The 26399-nt window shown below is 35.3% G+C and overlaps 1 protein-coding gene across 4 annotated transcripts in view; it reads left to right on the top strand.

Annotated features, from left to right (window-relative positions):
* Positions 1 to 26399, top strand: part of HDAC9 (histone deacetylase 9) — a 908040-nt gene that overhangs the window by 471911 nt on the left and 409730 nt on the right. For all 4 annotated transcript variants that reach the window (XM_077757662.1, XM_077757659.1, XM_077757660.1 and 1 more), the window contains 4 exons: positions 7934 to 8175; positions 12985 to 13135; positions 14132 to 14258; positions 16724 to 16845. In XM_077757662.1, the coding sequence (XP_077613788.1) occupies positions 7934 to 8175; positions 12985 to 13135; positions 14132 to 14258; positions 16724 to 16845 (642 nt within the window). The remainder of the gene's footprint in view (positions 1 to 7933; positions 8176 to 12984; positions 13136 to 14131; positions 14259 to 16723; positions 16846 to 26399) is intronic.

The raw sequence follows: 26399 nt of genomic DNA, 5'->3' as shown, positions 1-26399 counted from the left end.
AAATGGAGACCAAAAAATTCTTAGCTTACAGTTTATCAGTTTTGGCCTAGTTTTCTTTTTTTTAAGTTTATTTCTTATAGAGGACGCAAGTGGTGGAGGGGCAGAGAGAGAGAAAGAGAATTCCAAGCAAGCTCTGTGCTGTCAGCGCAGAGCTGGATCCCATGAACCCTGAGATCATAACCTGAGCCAAAATCAAGAGTTGGATGCTTAACCCACTGAGCCACCCAGGTGCCCCTGGCCTAATTTTCTAATATAACATGGAATAATCCTTTACAAATTAGGCCTTACTGTTTAGGTAATTCAGCACCATGCCATATTCTTTGTGATCTCTGCTGAGACAAACAGCATAGATGGGTATATTTTATTTTAGTGTTCCCACCCCAGTTTGGTGATTGCCACCTGTCAGCACACTGAATCTTAAGAGTACATTGTGAAATGGGAAATGTGAAATGACACATTAGGTAGAAAAATATTTGAGATCATTTTTTTACAAATATTTATTCACTATTATCAGAAACTCATTCAGTTATCCATAATTTAAGCAATCAAATAATATTTATCTGAAGTTTGAGCAATCAAAAAGATCTAATAAGTAATTGTTTTAGAATTTTAATTGGGCATGTGTATATGTGTGCATATGTGCACATGTGTTTCTGATTTTATCCCCGCGTGATTTCTATGACTGTCATTTATTCATTTATTCCTTCATTTATTCCAGTTATTCATTAAGGCATTACTATGTTTTTATGCTGTACTAGGCACTGAAAATATAGTCCTTCCTCTCATGGAACTTAGGATAAGGATGAAGGGAGACAAATGTTATGAAAAGAATGCAGAATGTAATAGGAAAATGCAATAAAACTCAGAAAGACCTCCTACAGCAAGTCATTTATATTATTATAAAGGATAAGTAAGAATCAGTCTACAAAAATGGGGTGAGATTGGATTTTAGGAAGCAATAATGTTTTTGAGGCATCTGAAACTTAGGAGAGCATATTGTGTTTAAGGAATTGCAAGTCCGTGTGACTCAAGTGAAGGGAAGGTAGGTGATATTGAGGCTGGAAACTTTCTGTCTGGAAACAGGACCGGTATGTTAAAGATTGGGGTTCATGGATTGGTTTTAGCCAAGAAAGTGACAGAGGACTGCTTTAGTAAAACAGGCAGTGGTAGCAGAGAGATCTTCATGGATTCAAAATGTATTTGAGAGTAGAAAAGATCATTTCTGTCAATTGGGTATGTGTAATAAAAGGGATGGGGCACCTGGGTGGCTCAATCGGTTGAGCGTCTGACTTCAGCTCAGGTCATGATCAGGTCTGACTTCAGCTCAGGTTCATGGGTTCGAGCCCCACATCCAGCTCTGTGCTGACAGCTCAGAGCCTGGAGCTGTCTTCGGATTCTGTGTCTCCCTCTTTGTCTGACCCTCTCCTGCTTACACTGTATTTCTCCCTGAAAAATAAATACAACATTAAAAATTAAAGGAAAAAAAGGGAGAGAGAGGAGTCAAATATCACTTTGGTTTTCCCTTGTTGGCAATAATTGAGACCAGAGGTACTGAAGAAAGAGTAGTATAAGCTAAATGGAGAGTGTTGGTAGTAGTTATACATATGGGTTGTAAATTTGGAATAGATGTTTAGGCTGGAGATAGACTTGTTACCACATAGGAAGCAAATACAGTCCTGAGAATGGGGGAGATCACCATAGAGAGTCCTGGCGAGAAGGGCCCAGCTGGGATTCTGAAACACCAAGATCATTGCCTTGAATGTGTCATGTTTTCTAAATAAGTTTATGGGTTGATCTTCTGCATAAAAATATGAGTTCTCTGAGGGCTTTCCTTGCTTCTCTTATTGACTAAAAACTGTATGTTATTAAATAGGGCATTACAAATATTTGCTGAATAAAGAAGTTAATGAAAATTGAAATGTCAACCTGATGATACATAAAAACAATGACTACAATGTTGTTTTAGATACATACAGCCCTAAGCAGTCTTGGATACTTTCTTTAGATAGTACTGTACTTAAGAATTTATGCTGTAATATAGTTATTGAGATAAAGGACAAGAGAAACAAGATTCAAAGAAGCATCAGACATGGGTCTGTCCTCAGATAGCTTTATGCTCTAATATAGCCAACAGAAGATAAGGATAAAAAATGTAAATAAAATTACAAAGTTGTATATATTTAGTTCCAAAATATTCTTATAAGAGGGGTAGGAGGTGATAGCAGGATTTCAGAAAAGGAAATATCAAGCTAGTTTAAATGTGTTTAAACTTTGTGGAGTTGAGGGAAGAAAAAGTTTTGGGTTCTTCTATTAATTTTCCAAAACCCATGGATTCTACCTGAAAAACTCTCTTTAGTGATCAAAATAACCAATGACAAGGAAGTGGTAGTGAATCTAGAATATATCCGCCATTGCAGAGTAAACTCTGAGATTCCACAAGGTGGGGCAGAGACTGTAATGTAGTTAGGACAGAGTGCTATAGTTAGGACAGAGACTGTAATGTACTACTTATGAATTATCTTTCACCCATCCCCCAAGACCTCTTCAATAGCTGTTCAATAGGGCTCATGAGGAAAACTGCTTATGTTAGCTGATCAGATAGTTAGAGCGACATTTGGTTCTCCTCAGATCTAGAAATTGTAGTTCATGTGTCCACTTGCCAGTGGTTGTGGACAACCATTTCCTTGATATAAAGAACTTAATTTCCATGTACACTGGCTGTGTACTGCATTGGTGATGCTGTATCCCGAGTTGCAGTTGCTGTATATGAACATTAACTGAAATAAACATGGCCCTAGTTTTTATTGCATTTTTTCAAGTTTTAATTTTTAGCTCAACTGTCACATACAAATTGGTGGTGAGTTTGTGCCGATGCCATTTTTTGGTAAAAACCTGAAGTTTACAGTCTATTGCTTTGAGATCTTACCATGGAGGAACACCATGAACAGGCTGCAGACATAGTTGTGATGGTCGTAAATGGTCAAAATTATGTGTTCTTAGAATTTTTCCATCTGTGAGGTTTGCGAGTTGTTCACTTAAAACATTCTTAAAGATAATGGATTCTTATTTATAAGATAAGAGCAACCAAAGATTTCTGTTTATGAGCAAAAAGAAATTCTCTCTACTTATCTTTGCTATAGATAACAGTGTCTTTGGTGAAGAATTAAACACTCCATGGCTATTAGACTATTCTTTGAACTCTGAATTAATGTCTTAATAGTTTAAAAAATATATTTGTCCAAGAAATTTAATTACAACTATAAGCAGGGTATGTATGTTGCTAAATAGATGTGATTATTATATACATCTACGTGATCTGAGAGTTTAATTTTGAAATGGGAGCTGTTTTGTTTCCATGTTCATTAAAAACTAAAAACTGTTTCTAAAAGAAAATTGTATGAGTTGATCAATGCTAAACAGAAGAAGAAATAATTATCAAAGAAACAATTAAGAAAGACACTGGAGAGGGGTGCCTGGGTGGCTTAATTGGTTAAGCGTCCGACTTTCGCTTCGGTCATGATCTCGCGGTTCATGGGTTCGAGCCCCGCATCGGGCTCTGTGCTGACTGCCAGCTCAGAGCCTGGAGCCTATTTCAGAGTCTGTGTTTCCCTCTCTCTCTGACCCTCCCCTGCTCACGCTGTCTCTCTCTCTCTCTCTCCTAGAAATAAATAAAAATATTTAAAAAAAAAAAAAAGAAAGACACTGGAGAAAGAATGACCAGGGCTTTGAAAAGTGATAATTAAGACTAGTTAATATATATGTGGAAATATTCTGATGGAGCATGTGGTATTAGAATTAATAATATAAACATAATATAACGTATATATGTGTTGGCATGTGTTTGAAATCTCAGACAAACATAGTGAATCCAAATAAGCATGGAATCTTGAGCTAAAGTAATTGAGGTCTGTTAAAAACAACATGATTTGTTTATCACTAGTGCTACTAATCACTACAATTTGTTCCATCAACTTCCTTCTAACTTATGGATCACTGGCACCTGTTCTAAATAATTTGTAAAGAATTTGCATGCTCCTGTACAAGAAATGTTATGAATAGCAATGATTCCATTTCCCCATTGTTAAAATTGGTTGTTAATTTTTTCTTGTAAGTTGATTATTTCTAATTATGATAATACAGCAGCTGTGGACAATGCCCTTTCTTTCACATTCTGTGATATGAAAGTGACTGTAACTTGTTGAAACTCACTTCTGGTATTGTGTTACTATTATTGCTCCTGGGGAGGCTTATTAGCCTGTCAGAGTAGCTGTAAGAAAAATCCATCATTTCTTTTGGAATACGATGAGTCTTTGTCACCCACAATACAATTCATGTTAAAAATAGAATGACTGGTTATGATATGATCATGATTAGCCAGAGATGAGCTATTGTCCAAGTAACAGAACTAATCCAGCAGGCCAAAGATGACCTACACAGAACCATCAGTTTGCTGATTGCCATTTCTCTTTGAGTTTGATGAAATATTCATGCCTTTGCTCTCCTCTCTGCAAGCACTATTGATTTCTTGTATAAACGCTGCTATATTTAGTCTAGACAAATGGAATGTGGATTGCTGCTGAATAAATTGGATGAAAGACTGGGATCTTGCTTGCCGCTTTCTCTCAGTCTTGGGCAATTATTTATAATCAAGAGCAGTTTTTGTAAGTTGAGGGTGATTTTTCACAATTTAGTGATTAGTCTCTGAACAAAGGCAAGCAGTTAGACACAATCATTTCTGTTGGGATAGCAGGTTAAGAAGTCAAATTACCCTTTGAGTTTGACAATAGCTGTTTTGGAGAGTTCTGGGGCTTTTTTCCTTTATCTTTTTTGTGGGGAGGGTTTTTTGTTTTGTTTTGTTTTTTTTAGAGATTCAGTGTTCAAAATTTATGGACAATAAGAATGCCGACAAGAAGAGACACCAGGGTCTTTTGAAATTCTACATTTTGTCTTTATGGGGTTAAATTCTGACCTTCATTTATTACGATTTCCATGTAAACACTGAGGGCTGTAGTTTGGCCTTTTTAGTGCAAAAATGAAATACGTCATAAACAGGCATTGCTTTTAGTTGGAATTATGCCAACTCTGTATATTAATGCTCAAAATCTCATGTTACTCCAGTCTTGATTGAAAGTTCTACAGCAGACACTGCAACGATGAGATCGTAGAGTCCACCATCCTCATTTAATCCCCAACTCGTCATAATTACTATCTTCCCTTTCATAAATGTCAGTATTTTAGAAGACATTGCCCACCAAACTATGGTTTATTAATAAACTGTTTTACCATTTTCTTTAAAGTGACATGTAGCACCATCAACACAAGCTTCTGATCAATACACTGAAAAATGACCAGTATTAGCAACCCAAGATTGATACCAGCCCCCTTCCACCCTACCCACAGGTGCACACCACATGCCTTGTACACACATGCAATTCAAGTGATAAGTAAGGACATTCATGTTTCATTTAGTATTTGCATCCTTAACTTCTACAAACAAGAATCCTGTTAGCTTTTCTCAACTCACTGAAAATAGCTCTTAAATCCACACAGAATATTAACTTTGTAGTTCCCAACATGGAATCAACAGATCTAAGTTACTTATAATAGTAGTCAGAGCATTAAGTGCAATTTGGAAAAATATAGAAAAATAAGAAAGGAAAAATTATTCCTATTTCCACCCCTAAGACAACTATCTTCTGTACCTCACCTGTCTTTGGTACAAGAATTCAGAAACTAATACAGTTAAAAACCCACTAGAATATATGCTCTGAGAGGGCTGGAATTTTTGTCTTTTTTGCTTTTCTGCTGAGTCCAACATCTAGCATCAAACCTTGAAATTTAAGGTTCTCAATAAATGTATATTGACTTAAATTATATTTATTTAAAGAGCTATCATAGGGTATTTGTCACTTTTATTACTGTTTCTTCACTTAAAGTTGTAATAGCATTTTTCATGTTCCCCTGATTTAATGATTGTGTATTTTTCCACCATATGGATGTGACATATTTTACTTAGATGTTTCCTTGTAGTTGGTGATTTCAATCAAAATCAAAATACTAATACTCCAGGAAACGGTATGACATTGAATTGTTTCTTCCTGTTACTATTGTTTCCTTAAGATATATTCTTACAGTTGGCAAACCTGAATCAAATGGCAGAATACTTAATACCTCTTCCTACATATCACCAAATTACTTTTTAGAAGTTTTAAGCCATTTGGTAGTGCCACTTGCAATACGTAATTATCTACTTGTTCATATGCTTACACCACACAATGGACTGTTATATACACACACAGGCAAATACATGAATCATATACATGATATTTAATATTTAGAAAATGATTACTTACTTACAGTTGAAATTTGTATTTCTTTACTGGTAAACTTAAATTTTAAAAAATTATTTATATTCCTTTGTTTTCTTTTTTCTTTTTCCATTTTTCTGGAAGCTTTAATGTTTTTATTTTCTAGTACTAAATGATAATCACATACATTTTTACCTGCATATTGGCTCTTATTATTTTTGTCTTGTTAGTCACACGGTATCATTTAGTGTCATATGCAGGAAATTTCTATTTTTATATAATTTTAAAAACCCAGATTACTTATTTAGAAATGTGCTATATGTTGTAAGTTCTTGGAGTAGATTATTCCATTTGATCCTTTTAATAGATCCATGTTGTTACTGCCTATCAACCTTGTCGTTGAGCTGTTGTGCTTATGCCTTCCATCCTACAAGTTATCTAATAGAAGTAGAAATATATATATGTATATATATACCCACATACACATATATATATATGAATTTTATATGCAATTTATAATTTAGATATTTAAATTTTAAATATCCTGTAATTCTCATTAAATCTTCTTCCTCTAGTGGTTTGATTTGTTTTAGACTTCCTCACCATTTTTCTGCCTCGCTCATTTTAGGAATAAGGTAACTGGAATATTATCATTTTAAAAGCAGTACATAGAAATCTGGCTACCCTCACTCCTTGATGTTTGGACCTGGAACCGTTGTTGTGGTTGGTTAGTTAATCTACTCATCATTTTCATGATTTAGCATGCAGATTTGTATTTTTCTTTGTTAGGTCCCATAACCCTGCAGATACATTGATAAAGGCTTTAATTCTTAAGGAATTCCTTAATTCTGTCTATCTATCTATCATCTATCTATCTATCTATCTATCTATCTATTTGAGGGAGAAAGAGCACAAGTAGGGGAAAGGGGCAGAGAGACAGAGGGAGAGATCGAATCTTAAGCAAGCTCTGTGCCTAGTATGTGCATGAAGCAGGGCTTGATCTCATGACCATGAGATCATGACCTGAACTGAAATCAAGAGTAGAACACTAAAGTGACTGGGCCACCCAGGCACCCAAGGAATTCCTTAATTCTTAAGGCATATATCTTAGAATATATCTTCTAATTCTAATTGCAAACAAAAATGTTTGCAAGTGTGGAAATTGAGTTGTAATAGTTCTGTGTTATAACTGGGCATCTTCTCCTCAATAGAGTTGCATTTTTTGTCTTAAGTTGACCTGACTTGTGTAATTGGTCAAATAGAATAAGTTTCATAAGTTTCATGAATGACTTTGATACAGTAAATGATTGGACTCATATAAATTCATGGATTTGGTGTTGTGTTGTTTTGTTTTGTTTTGGATTCATCTCCTTGAAAAGAGAAATTTAGAAGATTCATGAAGGGGTATTGCTGGGTGAAAATGAGCATAGAGTCCATTTTATCAAAACTGATATACGAAAGACTTTTTATCGTCATAGAAAATGACTACATTAGTTGACATAAAATTTATTGTAGGGTATAATGTCTTTTATTTTTTGTTTCCAAACCAATGTGCTAATTGCTTACTCTCTGTTGTGTCCCCCACCTCCACCCCCACCCCCCTTTTTTTTTCTCTGTTTCTCTAGTGGATGTGAAGTCAGAGGTTCCTGTGGGCCTGGAGCCCATCTCACCTTTAGACCTGAGGACAGACCTCAGGATGATGATGCCTGTGGTGGATCCTGTTGTCCGTGAAAAGCAACTGCAGCAAGAATTACTCCTCATCCAGCAACAGCAGCAAATCCAGAAGCAACTCCTGATTGCAGAGTTTCAGAAACAGCATGAGAACTTGACACGGCAGCACCAGGCTCAGCTTCAGGAGCACATCAAGGTAGCAAATGTTTCCTTGCCTCTGACCTTCCACTCCAGAAGCCTGCAGCATGACATGAGCATAAGAAGGAGCACTTGGGTCGGCAGAGGGGGAATGTTTCACTGTGATTAAGACATGGAGGTATGGTCTGGAGGAAATTGTGATTTTACTGGTGAAAACCTTGAGTAAGTAGTCAGAATGCTGATGAAAAACCTGTGTTGCTTCTTGGAGGGGCCTTCACTACTCATCAGTGGTAGGAAATAGTGACTTCTCACCTTCTGTTTAGATTCTCTGTTACATGATTTTGTTAATTTGCCCCATTTATCTATTCTCCACCAAGAAGAATCATGAGTAACCCTGGGACGATCCATTATCCATTATGTGTGTGTGTGGTCTGTGTGTGTCTATGTACACACACACACACACACAACACACACACATATACTTTTTTTTTTTTTTTTTTTGAGAAAGAGCACATGAGCGAGTGGGTAAGAGGGGCAAAAGGAGAGAGAGAATCTCAGGCAGGCTCCATGCTCAGCACAGAAGGGCTCAATCCCATGACCCTAGGATCATGACCTGAGCCAAAATCAAGAGTTGGATGCTCAACCGACTGAACCATTCAGGTGCCCCTCCATTTTATATATTTAAAGAATCTGCATAAACTATTCATCAGAAAAGATAAATTTGTCACTTTATGTGAAGAGAGAGACTTGTTTTGTTCTCTTGTCTATAAGTGGATGTTCATTTTTTAAAAATTTTTATTTAAATTCTCATTAGTTAACATACAGTGTAATATTAGTTTCAGGTATACAGCATAGTGATTTAACACTTCCATACAATACCTGATGCTCATCAAAAGTGCACTCCCTAATCCCCATCAGCTATTTCCCCCATCCCCCCACCAACTTCCCTGTAAGTAGATGTTCTGAGTATTTCCTAATTTTCCCTATGAAGAAGACATAATATATACATTCAAAATAATAACATAAAGAGCTCAATAGAATTATATTTGAAGAAACTGGGGCAAATATTTTCAATATTTTTATATAAGTTCAATAGACTACAGATAAGAATTTATTAAAAAGAATTTGGGGAATAGTTGACAGTTTGAGACCCAAGTTGTTTACATAATTCTGGGAGAAATATGTCTATGTCCCAGAATTTTTTATGATGGACTGTTTGGTTGTCAAGTAATTTTAGATGGATCTATATATCTATTTCTTTTTGTATTTTTGAGATAACTTTAACTTTATTGGTGAAATGTTTCAAATTCTTGACAAAGACATTTAAAACGGGCTATTTTGGACTGATTAAGTATATGTTTAGTTTGAATTTATTATATTAATATAAATATTAGTAGCAAATATTTATAATAAAATTCCATTTTTACATCTACATCCTTCAAAATGATTTAAACACATGTTAATTTACTAATACAATAAATGACACATTCTATCATATTTATAATATTATACAATAGATTCTTGATCTATTACTTGCCTGTCTGATACAAGCACATTTATGTCAGATTAATAAAGATAATTAATCTATGTTAATATTATAGAATTTTAACACATTAATATTAGTATCTGAAAAGGTAAAAATGCTACATTCTTCCATATGTTCTTTGTTTTTTAACACAATTTCCTTAGCCTGGAAGTCCTATTGTATTTTATATTCCAAAAAAGCCTTTGACGCCTGCTATAAAATGTCATATTTTTTCTTCTTTTACTAGTGAACTTTACTAAAAGAACTCTAGGGGCGCCTGGGTGGCTCAGTTGGTTAAGCGTCCAACTTCTGCTCAGATTATGATCTCATGGTTCATGGGTTCAAGCTCTGCATCAGTCTCTTTGCTGATAGCTCAGAGCCTGGAGCCTGCTTCAGATTCTGTTTCCCCCTCTCTGCCCCTACCCCGTGCGTGTGTGCTCGCTCTCTCTCTCTCTCTCTCCCAAAAATAAACGTTAAACTTTTTTTTAAAGAACACTTGCAGTTTATTGATCTATAAGCTACCCTAAAATAAGAATGAGGATTTTGTTTTGGATCTCATGTGGAACCAGTAGCTCATGGCTGTATTGTGTAGAATAAGAAAGCTTTATTTAGTTTATAGGATTATTTTTGAATGACTTTAAAACATTATTATTTGACCCTTGAAAAACATTTGGCCTTCTCCATTCATTCTTGCCATGTTAGGATAACAATGATTAATGAATAAAATTTATATTCTTCACCATACTTTTTGTGAAGGATTTTTCTAAACTATTATTTATTAAGTAATCTCTACCCCAAATGTGGGGCTTGAACTCACAACCCCGAGATCAAGAGTTGCATACTCTACTAGCTGAGCCAGCCAGGTGCCCTTCACCATGCTTCTTAAGGTAACTATACAGTTCATTTTACTGTGGTACCTGACTCATATTGCACCGAATACAGGCAATAATGATAAGCTGCTGCTTTAAATACTTATTTTCATTTGTATTTGATGCCTTTTGTAGTTGTAAAGAGCAATATAAAAGTTTTTGAAGTAATGCATTTTTTCATTTTACTCACAAGTCAATAGTAGCAAGTAGGTAATTGATTGTTGCTTTAGCTCAAGCAAAGTAATACAGTTGGTTTACTGACATCTGGAAAGTAGAAGAAAAAAGGAGGCTCTTGACAGAAAAAAGATTGTTAGATAGCCAAAAAGAAAATTTAGCTTTCAAAATGATTTTCTAAAGTAATAAATTGTTTTCTCAGAAACTAAAGACCTAATTTAAATTTCCTTTTAACTTTAGGAAGCTTTTTACTTTTTTATTTTAATTTACTCAACCTTTTTTACGGGAAAGGATAAGCATTGATGCTTTTAACTGTCATTTGGATATTATGTTTATGAGGAACACACAGTACATGAAGCTTATATTAGCATTTTGAATCTTTGGCTTCTATCATCAACATCTTTTGAGCTAGATGTTGTTATCTAATTTTCCCAGTCAGTAAACTGAGGCAGAGAGAAATACTATAACTTGCCCAAGATCACACAGCCAGTAAATAGTTGGTCTATGATTTGTAGCCTTGCCTGATCTGCCATCAAAACTACCACATCATGCTCCCTGTATCCCATATCAGAACATCTGAAACTGGGCAATTGACTTTTATTTATTTCTCTTTTTTTTTTTTCAATATCATTCTTGCAATCTTAAATAATGAATAGTAGCTTTGGAAATTAAATTGTGTGATTTTTTACATTTCTAAAATAGATTACTTTTCGATTTCACTGGGGCTCTGGTTGAAGCAGTGTATCAATTTGACCAACCCCAATAGCTGTAAAGAGTTAATATTTAAGGGTGCCTCGGTGGCTAAGTCGGTTAAGTGACTGACTTCAGCTTAGATGATGATTTCGCACTTTATGAGTTCCAGCCCCGCATCGGGCTCTGTGCTGGCAGCTAAGAGCCTGGAGCCTCTTCGGGATTCTGGTTCTCCTTCTCTCTCTGCCCCTCCCCCCTGCTCTCAAAAATAAACAAACATTTAAAATGTTTTAAAAAGAATTAATATTTAAAGCATAGTTTAAGTGAAGTTATAAATTTTTCCTTTAAAATGGAGTATGTAAAACATCCAATAAAGCATGGTATCTCAAAGCCAAAATGGCAAATATTTTAATATAAAGAATAACCAGAAATGCTTGTAAACATATCCTTTTGGGATAGGTGAAGCTATTATGGTCGGCATACAAAGTCGGCTTCTTTTTGCTTCAGAGTAACTCTCATGCCATTCCACAAAGCATTTTGTTTTTGTCCTCTTACTTTTCAACATAAATTTCAAATTCTTAGGTATCTATCTAATATAACAGCAAATTACACTAACTTCATTAGGACTGAGATCTAAATATAGTAATAATCATTACAATTAGTGTGGCTCAAACTTACAGAGTAAATTTCATGTGCATTCTGAACATGATGTGTGAGAGAGATCATTTTTCCTGCATATGAGGAGTAAAGGCTTTAATTAGTTTAATGGGGTGTCTAGATCTCATATCTGATAGTATCAGAGCCTGGATAGAACTCACAGTCTTTGATATTCGTCAGTGAGCACATAGATCTCTATTTCTTTGTCTGAGAGAAAACTGCTATCTCCACATGGTTATTAAGAATCCTTCATATTGATGTTACTCATTGTTTGTTTGGAAGTGAATTCAAGTGATTCAAACAACCAGACAGTAGTTGAGTGGAAGTGACTTCATTTTGACCAGTCTCTCTAATCTGAAGGTTTTTGCCTGCTGGATGAATAAACTTTTGCTGCTTTGGAGAGCAAAGCCTGTTATGGATGTATAGACTACATTAATCTGAGAACCTTCTCTGTAAGGTTTAGAAATTTTTAACATCCATGCTGTTTTTGGTAGACTTCTCCCAAATTAACTCATTTCTCACCATTCCTTAGATTTGATTATTGTCATACCATTTCTCAGGATAAGAAATGAAGATTTCACTTGTTTATTTATAATGTGAGAAACATGGTAAAACAGACTTCTGGGCCATTCCTGCCTTTGCCGTTTCATATGTTTCAGTTGTACAAAGGAAAGCTACTCAGAGAACTAAAGATTAGAGTAAATTTGGTAACGATATTTGGTGGGACGGTGCAGGAACTGAAACTACCTAAAAACTTGCTCACTGATGACATGAAGACCATCTATGGCATTAGGTGTTTGTTGTTAGATTTCAATAATCTACCAAAAAAGTGAGTAAAAATGTAAACTAAAGAGAAACAAATTCCAGAAGCTCCTAACAGTGTGATTTTGGTCAGTGATGACTATGAAACCTAAAGAAATTGCACACTCTCATGTCTTTCTCTTCTCGCAAGTTGCAACAGGAACTTCTAGCCATAAAACAGCAACAAGAACTCCTAGAAAAGGAGCAGAAACTGGAGCAGCAGAGGCAAGAACAGGAAGTAGAGAGGCATCGCAGAGAACAACAGCTTCCTCCTCTCAGAGGCAAAGAGAGAGGACGAGAAAGTAAGAGGCACCAGGGTAAAAGATGAATCTCTTCCCTCATGTTTAGCTGATCGTCATTCAGAAAAAAAGCCTGATAAAGAGTGGATTTAAACTTGTCAAAACTGTTTGCATTTAATTCAAAGAATAAATTATGGACTCAAATGTAAATCTTTGACATTCACATATTATCTCTCTGCCTTCAGTCTGCAGAGGGTCTCAGGAAGTAAACAGAGCATTGTTTGGCAAAGATGCTATTTCTGTTGTTTTTGAAGCTTGAAAACAAGGTTATAGTCAAGCGATCTAGCTATGCCATATTGTTTTATAATAAACTTACTTTCACATTTCCTCACTATGCCTTCCTCCTGCTCAAGTTATAATTAATTGTTTTCTGCAAGTCAAGACTTGCCTCCATTTAGTTTTTGAGTGCCCAGACTTTGGGAAGATTTAAGGCAGAACATTTGTTTAAAAAAACTATCCACAAGAGGGAGACAGATCCAAATAATTCCCCTATCTGTGGTCAGTTCAAAATCAGGATGTAGCAAGGTTTAAAATCAGATGACTAGAACTGGAACAGTCAGCAATAATTATTTGTTTAATGCTCAAAAGAGGTTTTTAAAATGTTAGTTTTTTCAAAGTAGCAATTCAGGAGAGGTCATTATATTGAGTACTCTTTTGTATTGTCCCCTAAGATTCTTGATTTTTAAAAGGCAGTGTTTTATTCCTCATTTTTGTAGGTTTATGAAAAAATTAGTGTTAATTCCAGAACTCCCCTTTCTGCAGAAGCAATTAAAGAAATCATCAAAGGTCCTTTGAAAATTGGCACTTTGAGCAGTAGTTACAAAACATTACTATGCCGTTTCCAAAGGCCTGTTTTTAGACTCTGGTTTCTTCATTTAATAGGAGAACTTCATATGCAGTGACCAAGTGTTGTTACTTCCTAGTTTTTGCTGAATACTCCAGAGGCATGAAAGGACAAAGCCCCAAGTCAACATCTGTTTCTGTATGTGTATGTTTCAGGGGCAGTGGCAAGTACAGAAGTAAAGCAGAAGCTTCAAGAATTCCTGTTGAGTAAATCAGCAACAAAAGACACTCCAACTAATGGAAAAAATCATTCCGTGAGCCGCCATCCCAAGCTCTGGTACACGTATGTTCAGTGTTTGGCCTTTTTCATTCCCATGGGTCAAGAGCATAGGTTCTGTGTTCAGCCAGCCTGGGCACAAAACTGAGGTCTGCCAGTTCTCAGCTATGTGGCCGTGGACAGGCTCCTTGAATTCTCCTCCTTCTTGTAAAAAGACTATAATAATAATACCTGCCCTCTAGGGTTGCTGGAAAGGTCCTGTGAAGTAATGTGGTAAAGTATGCCACAGAGAGCAGTGCTTAATGAATGTTACCAAGTATCATCTTGAGGGCAAGGAAGTAGATATGTTTTTTGGTGAATGAATAACAGAAATGTGGGGTGGGGCATAGAAATTAGTTCCTAGTTTGCATTTTTCTATTCTCAGATGGTGCATCTGATATCTTTACAATAATTTCTGAGGATTTGGCAGGTTGAAACTTTATTTTACTTGGCTCGATACGAGGTGGAGATCTGAGCTATTTTTAAAAGACCAGAAGCTTTTCAACTAAAAAAAGAAAAAAGGAAGACAAGGGAGGGAAAGGAAAGAACAAGAATGAAGGGAACTAAGTAAAGCTAAGTCTTCAATGACTAGTTTATGCCTGTCCATCTGACTTCATTTTTTGCTGCACTGTAAAATAAGTACACTGGCTTCTGATACACAAGCTTACAACATAATGTATTATGCTATTACAGATTCATGCATCCTTGTTTCCCCAAGGCCAGGGAAAAGCCTCTATGAAATACACAGTTCTCCCTTCAGTAAAATATGAAGAATGTGGTGCTTTTTAAATCAGGACAAACAGTGATAGGTAAAGCATATTTGGATAATAGACTAATGGATAATAGTGTCATTGCTCTCATTTTATATGTTTGTTGATTGACTAGCGGATTTTATATTTGCATTTTTTGTGATCCCTCACATCATCGAGGATAAGGGAATGAATACTTGATTACTCTATACTGAGACTGAAAGCATCCCAGGAGTCCTATTGAANTGTGCTGTCAAAAAAAAAAAAAAAAAAAAAAGGCAACTGAGGCTGATTGCAAAGTGCTGTATGAATACTTTTTAATGGTTTACATAATTTCCATCAGACATGCCAGTTGACTTGAAAAGCCAGTCCCTGAAGAAAATTTTCATATGTTCAGTTAACAGCGCAAAGTATTTAGAAATAAATACCATTTTATTACTTAAAATTACATACATAATTTATAACTAATTCATATTCCTTCTAAGTTAAAGCTCATTTTAAGGAGACATAATACATTTTTTAAGTGGGAAACAACTATATACAAACAACATGTCAGCTGAAAATTCTTTAGCTGTCCCCTTGGGTATATGAAACATGACTGTCAAGTATTACTTAGCAGTCCTTTTTTGTACTGAATTGAACTTCATTAGGGTCCAACTCCAGACACCATAAATCATTAATTTATAGAATCAGAATTTAATGCTTTTGCTCATTATATGGCTTGATGGAGTGCCCTTAAACCAGTTAACTTTTTAAAAAAATTTTTAATGTTTTATTTATTTTTGAGAGAGAGAGAGAGAACACGAGCAGGGGAGGATCAGAGAGAGGAGACACGGAATCCAAAACAGGCTCCAGGCTCTGAGCTAGCTGTCAGCACAGAGCCCGACGTGGGGCTCGAACCCATGAACTATGAGATCATGACCTGAGCCGAAGTCGGATGCTTACCCGACTGAGCCACCCAGGAGCCTCTAAACCAGTTAACTCTTGAGAATGTGTGATTTAAATAGGTAATACTGGTAGAATAATCATCGTGTTGGTGATACCGTGCCCTGTTCATTGGTTTCTTCATATATGATAATCATGGATGTTTATATCCACTGGATAGACAATGTTCTATGTAAATTCTTCTCCAGTAGTACAGCTGCATCTCTTTCACTATACTTATGCAGGGAAGAGAAAGCATTTTAAAAATTCAGTTTCATATTGAAGAAATACATGATTGCCAGTCTTTACCTTGGAAGTGCTACAGAAATCAGGAGGTCTGAGGCTGTTGACACTGCACTATCTCTATAGTATAAAAGTCACTCTCATGTACTTTAATGTATTACCTAGCAATTTTCAAAAATGAATCCTTCTATATGTTTACTTTTACTTTGGTTATTCTACCCTGTTGACTAAAAAGGATTTGGCTGGTGACATTCTTACTGGTTTGGCTCTTACAAAAACATGCACAGTAATCTCAAATTATCAAAACTCAGGCTCTTGGTAAATTCTCTTTTAGTGAAGCAAACTTCTTTATAAGTATGTGATCACACACACAGTGGTCATTCTTGGGAATTCTACAGCATTCTATACCATTCTGATAAAGTGAACTTGGATACATGAGGCTGTGGCTTGTACACACTAAAAAGAAAGAACATAAACACAGCTGAGACACGTGTACAGCATGTGCAACTGATTATTGCTGACCAACATGCAGTAAAAACTCCAGAGCAAATGGTGAACCCTCTTTTTCTTTTGTAGGGCTGCCCACCACACATCACTGGATCAAAGCTCTCCACCCCTGAGTGGAACATCTCCATCTTACAAATACACATTACCAGGAGCACAAGATGCAAAGGATGATTTCCCCCTTCGAAAAACTGGTAAGTTGGTTTAACAAGACTCCACTTACTCTTCATAACATGCCTGTAGTTTCATTTTGCCATGCCTCTAGAGGAAAGTCAAAGGATTTGAATCATAGCTATTATGCCCTCTCCACCCCTGCCTTTAGCATGAACAAATATGTGCACATGTGTATATACACACACACACACACACACACACACACACACACACACACACACACCATTGTCAACATTGGTTGATGTATCGCATAATCGAAATGCCTGGAAGTACAAATTATTATCATACTAGCAACAAAGAGTAGAATTAAGGAAAATAGAAATTTCATTTCTTAGAAAATATAAATCTTCTCCACTAATGAGGAACTCTATAATTTCCTCCATTTATCTAAATTTTTCTTGAGCCTCAACCATTTATTACAAAACTGGGACGAATAAACTTTCTTTTCCTCACACATTTTAAAATCCATAAATTTTAATTGTTTAAGTGGTAAAAACATGTAAGGCCAAGGCTACCTTTTGAGTAAGTGACTTGCCTAATGTCTCATAGATTATAAGAGAACTTGGAGGGATGGTTTGTACCTAATACTCTCATATAATTACATAAAAATTTGCTTAGGGGAACTTGGACAATGAAGCTTCTATTTGGAGTTTAGTAAACTGCCTTCTGGCTCTAAGGCTTGTATTTGTTTTCTTGTCTTCTCTATTTTTAGCCCTCTGATATGTGCTTATTTAATGTGCTACATGCTCTTACCCCTGTAATAAATATATTTAAACTTTAGCTAGAGATAAGCATAAATAGCATTTATGTATATTCTATTCTAAACCTAATGTTTTCAAATAATAGTTTTTTAGAGAAAATTGTAAATGTAAAAATTTTTTTTTATCCAGAATTAACCTGAAAAGGTATTCAGAGAAGATAATTTTGTCTGTTGTATTTTGCTCACGTCTACTTAAGAAGTATAGATGTATGTAATTTGTATATTAAATCTACAGAGTGGAAATGATTTCAAATAATTATATTCATTTTCCTAAGCAATCTTGAATAATTAAAATGGATATGGATTGTAAAAACCACGCTAAAGCTATATCGTGTCATAATTTACCTATGCATAATGAAAATTTAGAAATAAAATCCATCATGAGTAAGAATTTATTACCTACCATCTTATGTACCAGGTACTGGGGGTAGGACGGTAAAGTATTGCAAAGCAATCCGTGCCTTTTAATTTTAATAGCTCACAGAGTTTTGCATTTCTACTATATGACAATAGATAGAGTAAAATGCTTCAAGAAGTAAAATGCCTCAAGGAGACTATGCAAAGGGAAGAATGAGTTTTATGTATTACATCAGAATTTCACCTTATTATGTACAAATCAGATTGCCTTTCATGTAAATAAACTTCTCTGGGATGAAAGGAAGAAAGCAAAGAGTGAGCCTCCATGTATTTCTAAAACATAGAGTATAGTTTATGAAAATTGATCCATAAAGGACATGAGTTTTAGAATGTGCAGACTTTGATCTGTTGTCTTGACATTTAGTTGCACCAGTGGTATGTGTAGGAACTATTGACAGAGATTATGTGAATATTGCCCCAGGTCTCAGGGCAGTGACTGGCATTCAAGAGCCCAAGGAGTCACTAAAAGGAAAGAAAACATAAGTCCCCTTATAGCAGGAGGTTACTGATGAGTGATATAGTTACATTCATGGAGAAAGACTTCTACCCTGCTGTGCACACAGCCTTTGAATATATTCTTACCACTGGGAGACTGAAAACTGACTGCAGAACTGACACTGACTTTGAAAAGAAGTGGCATTTGGAGCCAGTAAAGCATCCAGAAAGAAAATCTGATCTTTTTCAATACTTCAGAACAAGTACTAAAAACCCACACTTTGTGTCCCAGTTTCCATGAGAACAGTTTAGTATTTTTTCTCTGTGAGGAATGACTAGCAAGCTGTTAATTTATTCTTGTAAAAATTCTCAGTCCACAACAGAATTCAAAGAGAAATCCTGCTCAGTATGTATGTGACAACATTTAATTCAAATGTGTACTAATCACGAAAAACATTTTCTGTGTCTATGTGATATATAATAATGGTGAAAAGATACAGCCCTTGTCTTTGCTAGTGTTATGTTTTTTGTATTTGCCTGGTATTTTAAGTTTACTTCCTTTGTATTGAAAATCTGACATTTATGAAGCATTTGGCCTTTGATTTGTAAAACCAAGCTTTTTTAAGCATTGTACCAATGAAGTTCTTGAACAGCCGTCACACTTTTATGTCTGTATAGGAGTTTCAAAATGTCCCTTAATTCAGTTCCCATCATCTAAGAGAAGTATAATATCATTAAATACAGTTGTTTTCTATGTATTATCTAAAGTATTTAAGGTATATAAAGTATTCCACTTACAAATAAGCAGAACAGAACTTTCTTCTAACTTTTATCAATATGATCCATTTGGTATATTTCCAATCCACTCTGTGAAAGTTTAGGCATATATTTACACTAAAAGATCATTGAAATATAGTCAAGCAGTAATTTTTACTTTAGCATTTGTTGTATGTTTATGACTTAATAGTTATTACAAAAAAGTAAACAAAATATTACTGTAGTTATAATTAAATGTATGTAATACTGGGGAAACTAAGATAATTTTCACATAAACCTACTTCATATTAAATGAGATCTAGAGTAGTGGTATCGATCATATAGTGTAAATTCCAGGATAGCTATAATAGAGTCAAGCTTTTCTACTGGGACCTGATTATCACCCTCTGTGGTCTACTAGAATTTCACTGAACTCAATCTTGGATTTAAAAGAAGTTGTTAAATAAGTAGGTTCTCTCTTTCAATCTGCATATAATACTATATACATTACCTTCCATTTCTTTTTAACCTGCATCAGGACTGAATTGCCAATATGCATTAGTGAGATCTAAGGGGGTAAAGCTGGAGCCAGAATAACAAAAGTTTTAATGATCTTAAAATGATTAAAGTGGCCCCAGGGGTGTCCCTGAAGCAGTGAGCAGAATTTGGAACCTCTCTTGACCTCCTAGGACCCAGACCGACAGTGATAACCTAGGAACTGTCACCCATAGAAGTTTCATTTGTCTGCAGAAATCTGACCTTTGTCATGCAAAGTGGACCTTTACTTCCTTCCCCTTAGGAGAATTCTAGTTGCTCTTAGACTTTGGGCATTTAGGAAACATCAGAATAATACAAATAGGTGTTTCTAATCAGGCCCATTTCTAATTCATTTTTCTTGTAAATACAGGAATTGAGAGTCTTTTGATTGGTTCACAACAATGAATACTAAAGGATTTCATAATTAGATGTGAAGTTAAGAATGAAGTAATTGTTTTCAATTTTTATATTTATTGCCCACACTTAAAATAGCACTTCCTTTTAGAATTACCTTCTGTGCTTCTTTTTATTCCACAAGAGAAGGATTTGTTGATACTGAAATTTCTAATATTTTATTGAATTTTATGTTTTGGCTGCAAATTATATTATAGTGTAGTAGGTGACTTCCCCCCCTCCCCCCCAGTGTAGTACCTTTCTAGACTGATAATAAACTATAAAATAGAGAAAGGAAGCTTCTGGGACCCGGCACTTTTGAAATAGTACATATTTCTCACAAAGATACTGCATATGTGGTGACTTTGAACTGACCTTCAAAACCATTTGAATTGGATTCTACTTCCAGTGAGTGTGTACATATGTTTCATAAAATATTATGGTAAAAAATTCTAGAAGCTTTATGCTCCATTATATTATTGGGGTCTTACCTAGTGAACTTTGCCTTTCTTTGAATGTTACAGTCATTCCATTTATTTAATACTTTTGAGCAAAGTGAACTGGCTGGCTAGATTAACCTCTTAAAGTATGCAGGCCATATAAAGTTTGGCATGGGCTAATAGGGCTGTTCCAGCCCCACTGAAATATTCATTTTAATGGTCAGCAACACTAGAATAAGACTAAAAAATGGAAGGGGTCCAAACATAAGTTAAGGTTTTGGAAGGCCAGTGTCATTTTCCACACTGAGTAAATTGGAAAGAAGACAGAAATGAGATATATAGCTTTATAAATCTCTCTCAGAATAGCAGTTACAAGTTATGTTGTGGTACCTTGGTGACCTATTTGAGTTATTATAATCCAGAATTAATACAAGGAGGTTTTTTTAATCTTACATTTTAAAATCAGTTTCCCCCCATTCTGTCTTTGTAATTCTGTGTTTTTCTCATGATACAAACGCACAGGCTTGTGTGCGCAAATGGACACGTACATACCTTTCTGCACAGATAGCACTAAAATAGTGCTTATGCCTCTAAAAATATCACTCAGAAAATTATTCCAGATCAACAAAAACTGGATTATTTATACATATCTTTAGTACTCTTTGTTCATTTCATTGTTGCAGTCAATCTCGCTTAAAATTGTTAGGATATTTCTTTTGTGATAAAGTTACACCAGTTTTCCCAGAATCAAAAAGCAATGTGGCACAGTAACAACAGGCTCTGAATTCACCTACTCATTTGAAATGTGGATCCTCAATCTTAGGAAGTTTACTTAACCTCTTTATCCTATGGCTCGGTCATCTGTAAAATGCAAATAATTATTGCTTTGGTTCATATAGTTATTTTGGAAATTACATTAAGTATTGAATGTAATGAGCTTAGGATCCTACCTAAGATTTTAAGGAGTGCTTAGTTAATTTTAGGTTTCTAGTTGAGAAGAAATTTAGTTTCATGTATTTTTATCAAGTTAAAACTAAACCTCTTATTGTTAAGGAAGACTTTTTAAGGTCTGACATTCTGCCACATTTATTGATAAAACAAGTAACTGGAGAGAAAGGGACAAACATTCTTTTTAAGCTGTGTGCAGCTTGCAGTACTACTGTCAACATTGGAATAAAGGGTCTGTTAGTTTTGTATTTGCCTAGCATTTCAGAGCCAAATATGGTATCCAAAAATAGCAGCAGACTTGTTTCTGTCACCCACCATAGGAGGAACACTAATTGATGCTTTGTGTTCACTGGGGCCAAACTGAGTTTTAGTTTCCCCCTTGACTTTTATTTATTTTTTAATTTTTTTAAATGTTTATTTTTGAGAGGGACAGGATGCAAGCAAGGAAGGAGCAGAGAGAGAGGGAGACACAGAATCTGAGGCAGGCTTTGAGCTGTCAACACAGAGCCTGATGCGGGGCTTGAACTCACGAACCGTGACATCATGACCTAAGCTAAAGTTGGACGCTTAACGGACAGAGCTACCAAAGCACCCCTGACTTCTATTTTTAAATTATTAGACTTTAAGTTTTAGAACAGTTTTAGATTTACAGAAAAACTGAGCAGATAGTACAGAGAGTTTCCATATCATTTATTCCTCTCCCCCACCAATATCTGTTCTTACTTACATCTTCCATTAGTGTGGTACGTTTGGTATAATTAATGAACCACTAGGTACGTTATTATTAGTGTAGTCCAAAATTTACATTAAGACTTACTCTTAAGTGTTGTAAAGTTCTCTAGATTTTGACACATGCGTAAGGTATGTTCGTGGATCCATCATTACAGTATAATGCTGAGTAGTTTAACTGCCCTAAAAATCCTCTTTGCTCCATGGATTCATCCCTCCCTGGGACCAACCCCTGGTCACCACTGGTATTTTTACTGTCTCTATAGCCTTGCCTTCTGCTGTATGTCATATAGTTGGAATCACATAGTATAATGGATGTAGCCTTCCAGATTAGCTGGCTTCTTTCTCTTGGCGATATGCATTTAAGATTCCTTCATGTCTTTTTGTGTCTTGAAAGCTTATTTCTTTTAATTGCTAAATAATATTGTACTGCATAAAGGAGCCACAGTTTGTTCATCCATTTACCTATTGAAAGACATCCTGGTTCCTTCTAATATTTTAGCATTATGAATAAATCTACTGTAAACATTCTCATGTAGGTTTTATGTGGATAAGTTTTGAACTCAGTCATGTAAACACATTGGAGTGTGACAGCTATGTTTAGTTTTGTAAAAAAATTTTCCAAACTGTCTTCCAAAGTGACTGTACCATTTTGCATAACCACCAGCAGTGGCTCAGAGTCCTTGTTGTTCCACGAACTCACCACCACTTGGTATTTTCAGTTTCAGTTTTCTGGATTTTAAACATTCTAATAGGTATATAATGGCTTCCTGTTTTGGTTTTAATTTGTAATTTTGCAGTATTATCTGTGTCTTTATTTTTAAAATTGTTTTCTTATAGGCAACTATAGTTTATTTTTTAAATTTTTTTAATGTTCATTTATTTTTGAGAGGGAAGGTAAGGGACAGAGAGAGCAGGGAACAAAGGATCCTAGGCAGGCTCTGTGCTGACAGCAGCAAGCCCAATGCAGGGCTCTAACTCCTTAACTAGGAGATCACGACCTGAGCTGAAGACTTATGCTCAACCAACTGAACCACCCAAATGCCCCTTTTTTGTTTTTGTTTTTAAATCCATTCTGACAGTCTCTTTTAATTAGTGTAGTAGACCATTCACATTTAAAGTGGTTATTGATGGGGTGCCAGGGTGGCTCTGCAGGTTGAGTGCTGACTCTTGATTTCTGCTCAGGTTATGAGCCCAGACCACACCATACATGGAGCCTGCTTGGAATTCTCTGTCTCTCTCCCTCTGCCCCTCTTCTCTGCTCCTATTCTTCCCACCCCTCTCTTTCAAATAAAATAAATAAATAAATAAATAAAGTGGTTGTTGATATCTTTAGATTATTACCACCATGTTTGTAACTGTTTTCTTATCATCATACTTACTTTTGGTTTATTTATTTATTTAATTTTAACTTCCCCTCTTTTTGTATCTTCTGTGGGTTTGTTTGTTTTTTCTTGAGAGAAAGAGAAGGAGGGAGGCAGAATGTAAGCAGGAGAGAGAGACAGAGGGAGAATTCTAAGTTGCTGTGGTTTTTTTCTTTCATACAACACTTGAAAAATTTCGTTACACTCTGCTCACTTCAATGATTTCTGACAAGAAATCTGATATAATTCTTACCCTTGTTATTCTCTGGGCATGTTGCTTTGTAATGTCCTCTGCTTTCTTTGAAGATACTCTTTTGTCTTTGGTTTTCTGCAGTTGGAATATGATATGCTTAGGTCTTTAGCTGTGGAATTATTTTGCTCCATGTTCCCTGAGATTCCTAGAGAGTTTTCACTGGATTTCAGTCATATAGATAGTCTTCTGTTCCTTTCTTTGTTGTTATCTTGGGATTCCTGTTGTACATATAGTCTATCTTTTATAATTGTCTCAGAGTTTTAGGGTATTATGTTCTTTTTTCACTTTGCCTTTCAGCTTGAGAAGCTTCTATTGACATATCTTCAGGATCATTGATTCTTTACTCAGCCTTGTCCAGTCACCTGATGAGGTCATCACGGGCATTCATTCTGTGCTCTTGATTTCAAACATTTCCTTTTCTCTCTTAGTGTTTGCATCTCTCTGCTTACATTTACCCGTATGTTCTTGCATGCGGTCAACTTTTTCCATTAGAGCCCTTCACATAGTACTCAAAGTTTTTTTCTCCATCTGATATCCTATCAAGTCTGACCTGATGTTTACTTTGTCTCTTTAGACTGTGTTTTCTCTTGCCTTTTAGCATGCCTTGCAATTTTCTGTTGAAAGTTGGATCTGATATATTAGAAAACACAAATTGAGTGGTTAAGCTTTCAGTGTGAGATTTTATGTTAATCTGGCTGGAATTGGACTGCTTTTAATGCCTACTAGAGCTGTAGTTGACAGAGACTTTGTTTTCCTCCCCTTTCTTAGGATTTCCCTAAGAACCCCTTGGAAAATGGAGTCTAATTTAGTGCTCTCTTAGTTATAATCTATTGTTTTATGTTGGAACCATATTGATGTGGTGGTTAGACTGTTGGGAAGCATCAGTTTTCTATAATCTTGTGCTTAAACTTAAGTTTCTTAGTGGCCCTAAATCTGTGATCCATGATCTTCAGAACTGTTTTTCTTAAGAGAGACAGAAAGGCTAGAAGGTGCTGGAGAAGGTTAATTGTTCTTCCCTCCAGGTCAAGTAAAGATCTGGTAAAATATTATCCCTTGCAGGGCAGGTTTTCTGTCATGTACAGATTTTTAAATTGTTATCTTTTCCCTGGGGATGTTTCAGAATGGTTACTTTTCTCCCCTCTTCCATCCCTGCTCCTTGCCCTCACTTATATAGGAAGGGACTTTTCACTCATCTTCACTGAGATAACCTGGTTAGGTTCTTATACGTAAAACCCATGAATGTGTAACTTCCCCCTGAGATTAGATCCAGGGAGTGAGCTAGTCCATATCAGCCTCCATCAATTTGTGTCTCTAGCAACTCATCAAAATGACATTAAATGTTCCTACCCATTACTGGCTCCAGTGGCTTCTGCTTCCTATAAGCTGATCTCAGCTGTGATTTTTCTGTATTGTCCTGGCTCTCCAGATTTCAGTGTACCAGTTTGCTCTGAGACCTCTATTCTCTGAAGGATCTAAGAAAACCCCTTTGATTTTTACTTTGCTCAGCTTTTTTCTTGTGGTGAGGATGGAAGTGAAGATTTCCAAGCTCTTTACGTATCAGAGTTGGTACCAGAAGTCAGCCATTGACTTTTAAACCTGTAAAATATTTTAAAAAATTTTAAACACAACTTGGCAACTTTTCGAGGTGACAGATTTATATTTAAGTAATAGAATTCATACCAATTAATTATAATAGATTTTTTAAGATTAACATAAATGATTGACTGTCTTTCTCAGCTTGGTCATGACTAACAAATTCATGTGCTAAAAACTGTGGCAGAATAGACTGAAATAATTTTAAAATCATTTTGAAAGGAATCCAATACTTTGTGCTGAAGTCTTTGCCTAATGCTTTATTCTATAATATTTTCTTCTCTGTCCTCTTCTGTATGTCGTCTTCTCCTTAATAGGAGTCAACACCCTCTTGATTATGGTACTTTGAAAGTAAAGTTAATGAAATTTTGGGTTGCAACAGAGTATAAACTACTATGTAAGCAAGATTTGGTAATTATAATGATTTTTTTCTGTGTTTTTCCTCATTTTTCATTTTATCAAACTCTATAGGTTTGATATGATAAGAAAACCAATCATGGCTCTCCAAAAATTAGAAAATTTAGTTCCTTTTTAAAGTAGGATTTAATATTCTACATAATTTACTTTTTTAAAGCAGACTTTTTGATAGAGTTAATCACTTTATGAAAAGTTAGACTTTTTAGACTATTTCATTGATTCTAAAATGCTAATTTCTTAAACACACATTTCTGAAATCTGAATGGATCTAATCGATGGTATTTTCAAAGTTCAACCAGCAATGGGTTTTTTTGCTTTTGCATTTTTTTTTCTTAGTGAGTGTGCATGCATACTACAATTGATAAATTACCATAGTATTAACTTAAAAATTAAATTAAATGGTTTAGAATAGTAGGATTTCTTGTGATAGAGAAAAAACTACAAATTTATATTTATTTTTTAAATTTAAAAATTGTAAAAGACCTAGAAGTTAATGTTCTTAAGAATCATTTGNGAGCACTGAGTGTCATGT

Source organism: Crocuta crocuta, unplaced genomic scaffold (assembly GCF_008692635.1).
Source record: "Crocuta crocuta isolate KB4526 unplaced genomic scaffold, BGI_CrCroc_1.0 scaffold62, whole genome shotgun sequence".
Lineage (NCBI taxonomy): Eukaryota > Metazoa > Chordata > Mammalia > Carnivora > Hyaenidae > Crocuta > Crocuta crocuta.
The sequence above is the reverse complement of the archived record's forward strand: the minus strand, read 5'-3'. Positions and strand labels throughout refer to the sequence as shown.